Source organism: Cygnus atratus, chromosome 23, assembly GCF_013377495.2.
Source record: "Cygnus atratus isolate AKBS03 ecotype Queensland, Australia chromosome 23, CAtr_DNAZoo_HiC_assembly, whole genome shotgun sequence".
Classification (NCBI taxonomy): domain Eukaryota; kingdom Metazoa; phylum Chordata; class Aves; order Anseriformes; family Anatidae; genus Cygnus; species Cygnus atratus.
In genome coordinates this window covers 4,865,888-4,878,078 of record NC_066384.1, presented here as the reverse complement: position 1 = coordinate 4,878,078, position 12,191 = coordinate 4,865,888, and the positions used below count along the sequence as shown (strand labels likewise).

General features: G+C 56.5%; 1 protein-coding gene across 2 annotated transcripts; it reads left to right on the top strand.

Moving 5' to 3' along the window:
• Positions 1–3,714: 3,714 nt before the first annotated feature.
• Positions 3,715–11,742, top strand: MECR (mitochondrial trans-2-enoyl-CoA reductase). 2 transcript variants are annotated; one of them, XM_035565066.2, is made up of 10 exons: positions 3,715–4,059; positions 6,683–6,780; positions 6,854–6,985; positions 8,451–8,594; positions 8,683–8,785; positions 9,154–9,256; positions 9,667–9,740; positions 10,219–10,279; positions 10,777–10,849; positions 10,963–11,742. In XM_035565066.2, exons 1-10 carry the CDS (start codon positions 3,929–3,931, stop codon positions 11,124–11,126), a joined length of 1,083 nt encoding a protein of 360 aa, XP_035420959.1. In that variant the 5' UTR covers positions 3,715–3,928; the 3' UTR covers positions 11,127–11,742. The 2 variants fall into 2 exon arrangements, with proteins under 2 accessions (XP_035420959.1, XP_035420960.1); XM_035565067.2 differs by having other exon boundaries at positions 3,971–4,059; positions 6,644–6,780.
• Positions 11,743–12,191: the final 449 nt, after the last annotated feature.

Here is a 12,191-nt window from a genome sequence, read left to right as displayed (position 1 = left end):
GTCACCCACTGAGGTGCCACTCAGCTCTCGTGAGCATCCCCTGGGGCTCCTGGCCAGGAGCTCCCCGTGTGTGCAGAACCAAATCCACCCCCTGGCCGGCAGCATTTTGCTTTCCAGCCCCGAGCAATGTGACCGACCCGAATCAGCCGATGGCTGCCACAAACCTTTGCCAGTTGGCAGCAGTGGGTTTTAGGCAGGAAAAGGCAAAGGGGAGCCGGGATCATTGCTCGTTCCCCTGGCCTGAGCTCTCTCTCTGCTTGTGCCTCTGCCTCAGGATCCACCCCCGCTTCCCCCTCTCCCCGCCCGCTCTCGAAGCCCTCGCATGCAAATCTCCGTGTGCTTCTCCTAAAAAAAATTGCAATTTCAGGAGATGAAGCAGTCATTAATCACCAGGAAATTGTGCTTGTTACAGGAGAAACATTAACAAAATAATCATAAATAGTCTGCCAGCCCTGATTTGCCAATGCATACGTTTCTAACGCTATAGAAAGGCATCTCATTTGGCTGCTGTAATTAGTTATTAACCCTTTGCCATGCAGTGCAGAGCTTGGGCACCCGAGCCTCCCAATGCACAGGCTCGTCCACGTTGCTCCATCCTAAACCCAGCAGCATCCTCCACACTGCCACCGTGCCCAAAGCCACGGGGTTATTGCAGCCATAGGAGCACCACGGCACAGTTGTTTGGCCCAAATCCCATTTTTCTCCATGGCAAAGGAAAACCCACCGCCCGCACAGCCCCGCCAGGAAAAGCCATGAGCCTCCTCAGAAAGGTGCAGCTTTCGGTGCTGTGAAAACCCCATTGGTTTATGGCTGTGCTTTAAAATGCTGATTTAAAGCGGGCAATGGGGATGGGGACAGCTGGGCAGCCTGCCCGAGGACCATCGCATCCCAGCGGTATGGATGCTTCAAGGACACGGCCGTGCTCAGAATCCCACCAGATGTGGGAAAAGCCCATTTTGCCCTTTGTGGCTCTGTGGGAACAGGGACCAGGGGCACTGGAGATGGGGCTGTGGGCGTCCTGCCAGCTCGGGCAGGAAAATGGGCTGAGAGACCCCCACAGCTGTGCCTGACTTCACTTGTCCCAGCACTCCTGCCCATCTCTTTCTGAATGCCACGTTGAATTTAGGACAGTAGAAATGCATATATTGAGTTAATTGCCATGTAGAGAGGTGGAGGGGACGCTGTTTAGGTGGGGAAATGGGAAGCCAGGCTACAGCAAGTGCTATCGAAAGCGTGGAATAAAATAAGGTGGGGAAGGAAAGGGCAGCGACTTCCCACTGCCTCTCCCGGCGGCAGGAATGGGGTCACCTGCAGGAGGGGGGATACAAAACTGCGGGCTCAGCTGGGACTTCCAAGTCACCAGTGTCCTTTGCAAGCACTCGGCCAACCCTGCAAAATGCAACCAATAACTCCCACGGTGGAGAGACCCAGGGATGCGGGGTGATGCAGCGCCATGCGGCAGGATCTGGCCGAACCGCTCCCATGGTGGGTTTGGCTCCTGGATGCCCCCCCGGGGCCAGCCCTGCTCCTCCCCTGCCCCTTTGTGCCATCCCTCGGGCCAGCCCGAGCTGTGTCCCCGCAGCCCCTCCAGCCTGGTGGCAAGAACCAGCGCCACAAGTGCCGTCAATGCTCATGGGGGCCACCAGCTCCGTGGGTGCGGGGTGTTTGCGGGGGGTGTTTGCCGGCAGCTACCCGCTTGCACATCCCCCGGGTGTCGGAGCACGTTTACACCCGCTCCTGTTACAAACAACACCTCCATCTCATCACGGAAGAAGCTGGCGAGAAAAGTTATTTTTCTCTCTGCTCCCCTCGCCTGTTTAGCAGAGCCTTCGGCAATGGTTGGCGGAGCTGAGCCCTGCCGCTCCCCTCCAGAAGCAGCTTTTTGTACAAATCTCACACCAAAACAGGCAGAAAAATCCTCGTCAGCACCTTTGAATAGGCGCCTTCTCTAAAACCGGTCCTTTTCTTCATCTTGCACTTTCAGCTCACGTGAATTCACACACACACGTTATTTTCCAGGTTGCTTTTATTGTTTATTATTATTATTATTATTATTATTATTATTATTACTAAAACAACCTTGAAGCATCAGGCAAGTTGATGCCAGTCTTTCAGGTCAGGTTTCGGTACAGCCTGCTGGTTTGGGTCCAGGCTGCAGCCACGTGCCCAGGTACGGGTACGGCGTGCAGCACTTGCTGGTGGCCAACACGAGGCTCCCCACGAGGCTGACACCCACCGAGCTGCCCTGGATTTCTGCTTTTTGGAGCATTTCCCACTTGGCTGTTGTGTTTTTAACCAAGCCGCATGCTCTGGGTGCTCTGGTCGCCGTTGGTGTGGGACCACGGGCAAGCTCCCATGCCGGTGATGGTGTTAACGAAGGGACGTGCTAATTGTACGTGGACGAGGAGAGTGACGAGCAGAGCGGGAGCTTGGCTTTGCAAAGGGCTCACTCACGGAGCTGCTGCTGCCCCTTTGGAGCAGCCAAATCCAGACACGAAAGAAGAAATGATTTTTAAAAACCTCTGCTCGCTGTGCTGTGCCGCAAGGGGCCCCTCGGTGCGTGCGGCACCTCGGCTTCCTCCTCCTCCCCCCGATGTAACCGGCGTTAATTGGAGGAATAAACGAGACCTCTCCTCCGGGATAATTATGCAAAACGTCGAAATCAGTCACTGCTCCGAGGGTTTCTCTTAGCGCTGCTTTAAGCAATCATCCCACCATGCACGGAGCCGGCACGGCCAGGAGGCGGCTCCAAAGGATGCTATGGCTCGGCTCGGCTCGGCTCGGCACGGCATGGCACGGAAAATCAAGGCAAGGCATGGCACGGCTCGGCACGGCTCATCACGGCACGGAAAGGCAAAGAAAGGCATGGCATGGCATGGCACGGCATGGCACGGCACGGCATGGCAAGGCTCGGCACAGCACGGAAAGGCAAAGAAAGGCATGGCACGGCATGGCACGGCACGGCACAGAAAGGCAAAGAAAGGCATGGCATGGCATGGCACGGCATGGCTCAGCACGGCACGGAAAGGCAAAGAAAAGCATGGCATGGCACAGCTCGGCACGGCACGGAAAGGCAAAGAAAGGCATGGCACGGCAAGGCTCGGCACGGCACAGAAAGGCAAAGAAAGGCATGGCATGGCATGGCACGGCATGGCTCAGCACGGCACGGAAAGGCAAAGAAAAGCATGGCATGGCACGGCTCGGCACGGCACGGAAAGGCAAAGAAAGGCATGGCACGGCATGGCACGGCATGGCACGGCATGGCTCAGCACGGCACGGCTCAGCACGGCACGGAAAGGCAAAGAAAAGCATGGCATGGCACGGCTCGGCACAGCACGGAAAGGCAAAGAAAGGCATGGCACGGCATGGCACGGCATGGCTCAGCACGGCACGGAAAGGCAAAGAAAAGCATGGCATGGCACGGCTCGGCACGGCACGGAAAGGCAAAGAAAGGCATGGCACGGCATGGCTCAGCACGGCACGGAAAGGCAAAGAAAAGCATGGCATGGCACGGCTCGGCACGGCACGGCACGGAAAGGCAAAGAAAGGCATGGCATGGCATGGCATGGCATGGCACGGCACGGCGTGGCATGGCACAGCATGGCATGGCAACGCACGGCACGGCTCGGCACGGCTCGAGGCCGCCTTAAGAACAGGCGGGGGCGGTGCCGACCCGGTGCGGGGCGGTGCTGCCCCCGTGACGCTGCTGGCGGCCGCGCCGTGCCGTGCCGTGCCGCGCCAGAATCGTGCCCAGCCGTGCCGAGCCGTGCTTGTACCACACCGTGCCAGAATCGTGCCCAGCCGAGCCGAGCCGTGCCGTGCCGTACCGAGCCGAGCCGTGCCGTACCGAGCCGAGCCGTGCCGTACCGAGCCGAGCCGTGCTGAGCGGAGCCTGAGCAGTGCCGGATCCGTGCCGTGCCGTGCCGGGATGCAGCGGGCAGCAGCGCGGGCGCTGCGAGGGGCGCGGGTCCCCCCCGTGCGGGCTCGCTCGGCCTCGGCGGGGCCCCCCCCGCGGGGGCTGCTCTATGAGCGGCACGGGGAGCCCGCGGGGGTGCTGCAGTAAGGGGGGCACGGGGGGGGGGGGTAAAGGAAGGGGGGGGAGTGAGAGCGGGGGTGCAGGTATTGGGGGTGCAGGTATTGGGGGTGTATTGCAGGTGATGTGGGTATGGGGGGTGTAGTTATGGGGGGTGCAGGTACTGGGGGTGCATTTTGGGGGGGTGCATTGCAGGAGATGGGGTATGGGGGGAGTGGAAATGGGGGTGCATTGCAGGGGGTGCAGATAAGTTGTGGGGGTGCATTGCAAGGGGGTGCGGGTATAGAGGGGTGCAAATCAGCGGGGTCAGGTTGGGGGTGCTTTGAGCTTGGGGGGGTGTCAGGTGTAGGGGCGAGGTGGAGGTGTATGGCGGGGGGGGCATACATATGGAGAGGGTGCAGCAGAGCTGTTTGGGGGTGCACGGTGTGGGGGGGCCCAGGGCTGCCCACCCCCAGGGCAGTGGGCAGGGATGGGTGCAGGTCCCTAGGTGGAGACCCAGCCCATGGGGTCATGCCAGGGGTGCTCAGAGGCCCCCCAGCATGCAGGCAGAGTTTGGGGTGCACCCCCAACCCCTTTCACCCACATTTCTGCAAGGCTGGGGGTCTCCAGTGATTGCCGGGGAGCCTGCTATCGCAGAATTGGGGGTCGGTGGGGAGGTGCTGAGCTGCAGCACCACTGCACCCCGCTTTGTCCCCAGTTTAGGGGTGTTCAGGGCCAGGAATGAATGCAGGGCCCAAATCAGTGTTGCTTCCTCAAGTATAATGCTGCGGGGTGACATCCAGGGGACGGCAGCTATTCAAGGTTCTCATAAAATGACCAAAAAGTCCAGGAAAAGGGAAATTTTTGTACCTTTTTTTTTTTCAAGAGAGGAAATGCTGAGGATGCGCTGACCCAGCAGAACTGGCTGGAGTCATGTAGAAACACAGGAGGTGCAGATACGTTATCTGGTTGCATCCAGACCCCAAACCCCTGTTTTTGGGGTGAGATGGGTGGTTGCTCTGTCTTTGGACCACTCAGTTGGGTAACGGTGCTTACCAGCACTGGTGGCTGCTGAGATTTGCAGGGGACGCAGTGGGGACGTGAGACAGGAACAGCCATTCTCGTCCTGCTGCTTGTGCAAGACCCAGCCCGTGCTGAGTGACTTCTCTCTCTGTCTTTTTTGCAGATTTCTGGAAATGCCCTTGTGGGTCTGACTTCCCCTAATGCTCTGGTGGGGTGGGATGAACCCCAAATGAGTCAGCGGCTTCCTTGTGCAATGTCGATGCTTTCTTGTGCAGCGTTGGGTGGTTGGGTTCCGCAGCCTTGGTCAAAAATCTTGCCGTGGTTTTTTTTAATTATAAAACTGATTTTTCCACGAAAACCCAAGTGGCAGGTTGGTGCTGGGCTGCCTGTGGTGCTGGTGCTGTGTGAGGCTTTTTGCCCAGACCTTAAACACACGAGCAGCTCCATCACTCGTGGGGAACCCTTGCCAAAACGCAAGGTTTTGAGCAAAAGCCACAGGTCAGCACGCGTGGCCATGCCCAGCAGCTGCAGAGCTGTACCCTGCAGGTCTCTGATCCCAAACTGCTTGAAGTGAGGTTTTTGGACCCTCCTGGGAGCCTCCCACAGGCTGTCAGTGCAGTTTGGGGTTTGTTTCAAAGCAAAAAGCAGATTCCTGCGTGCTAAAAGCCTTCTGACAAGGGCAGGGGGGTGTTTAATCCAGAACTCCAAGTCTCCAAATCACCCAGGCAGCTTCAAGGAGAGAAGGGGAAAACACTTTGCCAGCACAGGACAAGCTGTGAAGGAAATTCAGTGTATTGTTCCTAATGACACGTACTTAGCAGCATGTAATTGCGGCAAATAACTGCTCTTAAAATTGGCAGCGCACAGGGTCTGTGCCACCTCCTTTGCAGAGCCACCGGCTCGTTCAAATGCAGTTCAAATTGCCCTCATCTTGCAAATGGGCGCCTCTGGATGGCTTTGCCCCGGCTGGCAGATAGGTCAGGCAGCAATCAGCTTCCTCTTCCCCCTGGGGTGCGTCGTGGTGCAGGCTGGAGGAGCTTGCTCCATCCCTGGGTGGTGGGACGCCTCCCCGCGCCTCCGAGTCCTCTTTGCTGGAAGGACCCCGCTGCCAGGAGGGTGCAAGACCCAAGGTGGCCAAAAAATGTTGTGCAATTCTCCCCGTGGCCATGCACGGCAGGAGGGAGCTGAGCTGAATGGTGTAGTGGTGGGAGGATGTTAGCGATGAGGGACTTGGCTTAGCGATGGGACTCCGTAGGTCAGGTTGAGGTAGGACTTGATGGTCTTGAAGGGCTTTTTCCACCTAGGTGGTTCTGTGCTTCCAAGTCAGCCAGCCTTGGTGTAAGGGCATTTTCCTTGGATTTTAAACAGTCTGGTAGCAAAGGGGCCGGAATGTCTTCTCCTTGGAGGGGCTCTTCTCTGTGCAGGACATCTTTTGGGTTCGTTCCTATGATTGATGCGAGAAGGTGCTGGGAGCGGAGGTTTGAGGAGCAGTGGAGGTGCCACGTTAGGTGCTGTTTGATTTATTATTTGCTAGAGGAGACGAGGGAAAATGGTGCTGCTTATCCTAGGCCGGATGCGTTGTGTAGGTAATACAGGAATCTCTCCTAGGTCCCGTAACTGAGTCTTCCTTTGCGTGACCCCGCACAGGCTGAAGGAGCTGGAGGTGCCCAGGCTGGGGCACTCGGACGTCCACGTCAAGATGCTGGCAGCCCCCATCAATCCGGCCGACATCAACATGATCCAAGGTAACCTGCCCGCTGCCGGCACTGCCTTTGAACCCTTGCCCTTCCTCTCTGCATCTCGCCGCGCTCCCCGCAGGCACCTACGCCATCCTGGCCCCGCTGCCGGCCGTGGCGGGGAACGAAGGCGTCGGGCGCGTGCTGGAGGTCGGCCCCGGTGTGACGGCGCTGAGACCCGGGGACTGGGTCATCCTGGCTGATGCTGGACTTGGTGAGTTTGTACCTGGGGCTGGGTGCTTGGCGTGCCCTCCCGGGGTGGTTCAGGATTGGGACCATGCATGTCCCCAGCACCTGGCTCCTGTGCATGGGATGTGCTCGGCCAGGAGGAATCCTAAAATAATTAAGGTTGGAAAAGCCCTCCAAGAACATCTGGTCCAACCGTCCCCCCACCACCACCATCACCCACTAAACCATGTCCCTAAGCGCCACAAGGAAGCGCTCGCCCGGGGAGCTTTGGCAGTGCTGTTGCATATGCTAAGCTTTAATTTAGGAATAATTTACTTTTCTAGAGTGCAGACCCTTTATGGGCCTTCTGCACTGTTATAGAGCATCGCAGCAATCTGTTCTCCTCTGGAAACAACTGCGTTTTGTCACATCTACTTAGAGCTTCTTTAAAGACATGGGATAAAGCATTTAACCTGTGCAAGGTCAGAGTTATATCTCATTACAGTTTTCTCCCTAATAGTGCTCTGATGGGAAAGCTTGGGAATTTATTTTCCAGCAAATGCCTCTCGTGCTTCTCCAACATGCCAATGGCCAGAAAAATTGTCAGTTCTGCTTTAGCTTAACAGCTTGTTCCTTGCCTATTTCTTCTTAAAAGGATTTCTCGCTTAATGGGAGAAGGAAAGTTATCTAGTTAAGATCCAAATGTGATATTTTTAAGCATAAAAAAAAGTAAATGGATGATAGGGGGTTAAATCAGATATAAATACATAGTCACTAAATCTAAGTAAATTGGCTCTGAATATATGGGCTCATCTGTGGGATGCGGAGTGTTTCCGTTAGCTCTGCACCCAGGGAGCCCGGTCCCATTACACGTCTGGGAAGTGATGGTGCTGCTCTGGGTGACAAAGCTGCGGTCCGTGGGCAGCAGGGGAGCAACTCCTGCCTCCACCGGGGTCCTGCCGAGGCGCAGGGCAGGATGTGCCACAAGAGGGCTTGTTTTCCCCTGGAAGCCCAGTGCTCAGCATCGTAGTTGATCAGTGCTTGTAGGGATGGGGGGAATCTCTTACCCTGGGATTTTGGGCACATGTCACACAAAGTGGTGGGTAGAGTCCTGACTTTAAGCTCCCTGGTGCACAAGGTGTTGGCAAATATGCTGATGGCTCAACCATGGGAGATTTGCAAAACTGCTCTTAAACATACGTAGGGAATGAGTGTCTGGGGTGCTCGTGCCTCTTCCTCACCAACTTGTGAAGAAAAGTGCGCTGCAACCCCAGTGCAGCCTTACCTCCAGCCTGCAAATTGTTTCAGGCACTGCCAGCTTTCTCTTTCTTCACCTTTCTAAATATCTTGGCTATACCCATATGGGAAAATGTTTAATAGTTGGCTCTCCGATGCTTAGATCGCGTGCCGCGAGGTGATGCTGCAGCAGCGTGAGTTAAGGCTCTGATGTGAGCCGGGGTCTCCTAACGCTTTCCTTTCCCTGCTGCTCACGAAACGCTGCCGATGCCCAGGGACGTGGCGGACGCAGGCGGTGTTCCCCGAGGCGAGCCTGCTGCAGGTGCCCAGCGACATCCCGCTGCTGTGCGCCGCCACGCTCAGCGTCAACCCATGCACGGCGTACCGCATGCTGTCCGACTTCGAGAGCCTGGCGCCGGGTACGTTGCACGCACGGGCCTCCGGCTCTGCGTTTGGAGGGGACTGCAGCTCCGGCGGCCACGGCTGCACCGAAATTCTGCTCCCCAGGTGACTCCGTCATCCAGAACGCAGCCAACAGCGGCGTGGGCCAGGCTGTCATCCAGATCGCGAAAGCCACCGGCGTCAGGACCATCAACGTGGTCAGGGATAGGTGAGTGCCATGGGATGGGAGGAGGACCAGAGGCATTGAGCACAAACTGGGACAGGGGAGGTTCCCTCTGAATATCACAAGCCCGTCCGTGCTGTGCGGTTGCCCAGAGAGGTGGCATCTCCTCCTTGAAGATCTCCAAAAAGCATCTGGACGTGGTGCTGGGCCCCCTGCTAAGGGTGGCCCTGCTGGAGCAGGGGTGGGAGCAGGGAGACCCAGAGGTCCCTTCTCACCTCAGCCATTCCACGGTCCTGTGAAGGTGCCTCCCAGCCTCTGCTGTGCCAGGCCTCATCCTCAGCCCCGTCGCAGTGGGAGGAAGGGGAAGGGGACACACTGCTTTCTGCCTCATGGGGTCTTTTTTCTCCCCCCAGACCTGATCTCCCGAAGCTGGTGGAGAGGCTGAAGGCCCTGGGCGCAGACCACGTCATCACAGAGGACGTGCTGAGAAAGCCAGAAATGAAAGAAATATTTAAGGTACCTCGATGTTGAGCCCCCCAGAGAGACCATCCAGGGCTGCCCCGCAGTTCAGTGCTTCGAGGAGAGCTGCGAGGATGGTAGAAAGGACAAATGTGAAACAAGCTTTTCCTAATCTCTGGGCAGGCAATGTGATGGCCACGCTGTAAATCGTTAAGAACAGATACAAAGCTAACAAATGGTATTCTTGCACTTCTCTAAGCCACTCAGTATTTACCTCGTGTATTTGCCCATCCATTTATACAAACATGCCCTAAACTCGCCAAACTCCTAGTCCCAAAGTGCTTTTCACAAAGTATTTCCACACCAGCGTCAGGCTGGGATGTGCTCCCCACCACGGAGGGCTTTCACCCAAGCTCTCTGGACCAGGACTGAGCCCTGCAGGCTGGAGCTTCCCCTTTTTCTTGCAGAGCATCCCAAAGCCTCGGCTCGCCCTGAACTGTGTCGGAGGCAAAAGCACAACGGAGATGCTGCGGCATTTGCAGTAAGTTGGGCTCTGCCCCATGGCTGGGGTGGCGTGAGCTTGGGACCTGCTCCAGATCCAGGGCATGTGGCAACCAGGGGCATCAAGAGCAGATGCCAGTCCTTGATGAGGGGAGATTTTTGGAGAAGTTGTTTTGGAAAACAGGAGTTAAAGTTAACCTGGCATCACCATCCTCTTGCTTGTCTCAAACTCTGCCAGTGGCATGAGGGAGGAGACATCTGAGGACCAGTTATGGAGTTGGAGGTCTGTCTGGTCCTGGCCACGTGTAATGGCTGGCTGCTTTATGTAGCTGCAAATCCAGCGTGCGAGCAGGAGGGCAGCTCTAGAAAGCAGATCCTCATGGCTTTCTGGAGGAGCCTGTGGTGTGAAACCAGCCTCGTCATACAGCGGTGGGTTTGGGTATGATGGAGAAGAGGTTGCAAGGCCAAAGCTCCGTGTCGGGGACCATGGGTAACCCAATGCCCCCTTCCTCTCGCAGACCCAAAGGGACCATGGTCACCTACGGGGGCATGGCAAAGCAGCCTGTGACGGTGCCAGTGGTGAGTACCGGGGATGCTCTTGGTGCCCACGGGGGCTTGGCTTATCCTCTGCTGCACTCTGCTGTCTGGATGTCACGTTCAGAGACCCCAAATTTATTTATTTTTTAACTGACTGGGGCTATAATGGGACGAGCTGGTTTGCATTCCGGTATGGTTGCGCTTATGGCAGATTTGGGCTGCTCTGAAATCCCAGCATGGAAACAACCACGCAGATGCTAAGCATTGAATCTGCCCTGATGCAAACCCATCTCGTGTGTTGGAGCCGTGTCTGAGCTCTGCCCTGACGTGAAACCTGGTGTTATCCCAACAAGACACAGCCCCTCAGAGCTGCAGCAGCTCAGCGCTGCGGTGTGAGGTCTTGCATTAACATGAACCTGCCGAATTGGGTTTGTCCCAAAGGAGAGCTCTGAGCAAAGCTCCTCGCTGCCTCCTGCCACACTCACAAGGGCTTGGGAGCAGGTCGGGAGGAGGCAGATCTCACCTCCCACTTTCCGCAGAGCGCCTTCATCTTCAGGGACGTGAGGCTGCGCGGCTTCTGGATGACCCAGTGGAAGAAGGACCACGCGCACGGTGAGCTGAGAGGGGCAGGGACCACAATGGGCTACCAGAGGTGGCCAGCAGGGCTGGGGACAGCATCCCATGGGATGTGGCTGGGTAAGAGCGGTCCCCTTCTTCCCTCGCAGACAAGGAGAGCCTGACCAGCATGATGGATGCCCTGTGCCAGCTGGTGCAGAGGGGACAGCTCGGCGCGCCCGCCTGCACCACGGTCCCGCTGGAGGACTTCAGGGAAGCCCTGGTGGCCTCCATGCAGCCCTTCACCTCCTCCAAGCAGGTCCTCCTCCTCTGACTGCTCGCTGGCCTTCCTGTTGGCGTCTGCAGAGGGAAAGCTCCACGTCCATTGATTTTTTTGTTTTGTTCCTTTTTTATTTTTGGGTGCCCAGTTCAAGGTTTAAAAGCCTCTGGAAGTTTGCCCAGGTGGCACCATGCACACAGGCTGGGGTTGCTTCTGGAAGGAGATTTCGGTCTCGCTTTAGCTCGTTGTTAGTTTTGTTGCAGCAGAAAGCCCGGGCTCTTCCCTCAACCATCTCAAGGGAAAGGAGTCTCTCTCTTTGCAGACTGAATTACACAGCAAAACCACTTTTTAAAAATATGTATTTATTTTTTTTTTTCCCTACACAGCACACGCAGTGCTGGCAGGACTAGGGGAGTGCCCATGCTGGCTGTAGGACAAGGGGACAGTGCAGGGACAGGACTTGGGTCCCCATCCCTGGGTTCACCCCGCAGCTCACTAGCTGGAGCCTCCAATGTGACTTTTGCAATACCTGGACTTGAATTCAGTTTTGCTGCTGTTACTGAACCACCGCCACTACTGATCATGCAAGGCACAGAGAAACCTCTTGAAAATCAGTGTCTAATATATGTCTATTTTTGCAAGATGCTGCCAATAAACTGTTCCGTGCTCAAATCATTGCGTGTCCTGCCTGCTTCCTGCATTGCCCCAGCAGCCCCTGCCTGTTCCCATGCTTTCACCAGGCTCTAGCAGGGACTGAGGACTGTGCTGGAGCCAGCTGCTTGCACAAATGCAAATCCTGTGAGAGGGAGAAACCCGCCTTTGCATCTGGTTTCTCCTTTAGAATCATAGAATCATTAAGGCTGGAAAAGCCCTCCAACATCCCCCTACCACCAATGTCACCCACTAACCCATGTCCCCAAGCACCACGTCCAACCTCTCCTTGAACACCCCCAGGGACGGTGACTCCACCACCTCCCTGGGCAACCCGTCCCAATGCCTGACCGCTCTTTCTGAGAAGAAATGTCTCCTCATTTCCAACCTGAACCTCCCCTGGCGCAACTTGAGGCCATTCCCTCTGGTCCTGTCACTGGTTACCTGTGAGAAGAGGCCGACCCCCAG

Coding starts and splice junctions, on each gene's coding strand:
- MECR (XM_035565066.2), top strand. CDS start 3,929: ATGCAGCGGGCAGCAGCGCGGGCGCTGCGAGGGGCGCGGGTCCCCCCC. Junction 9,257..9,666: donor AAATGAAAGAAATATTTAAG/GTACCTCGATGT, acceptor TTTTTCTTGCAG/AGCATCCCAAAGCCTCGGCT. Junction 10,280..10,776: donor AGCCTGTGACGGTGCCAGTG/GTGAGTACCGGG, acceptor CACTTTCCGCAG/AGCGCCTTCATCTTCAGGGA.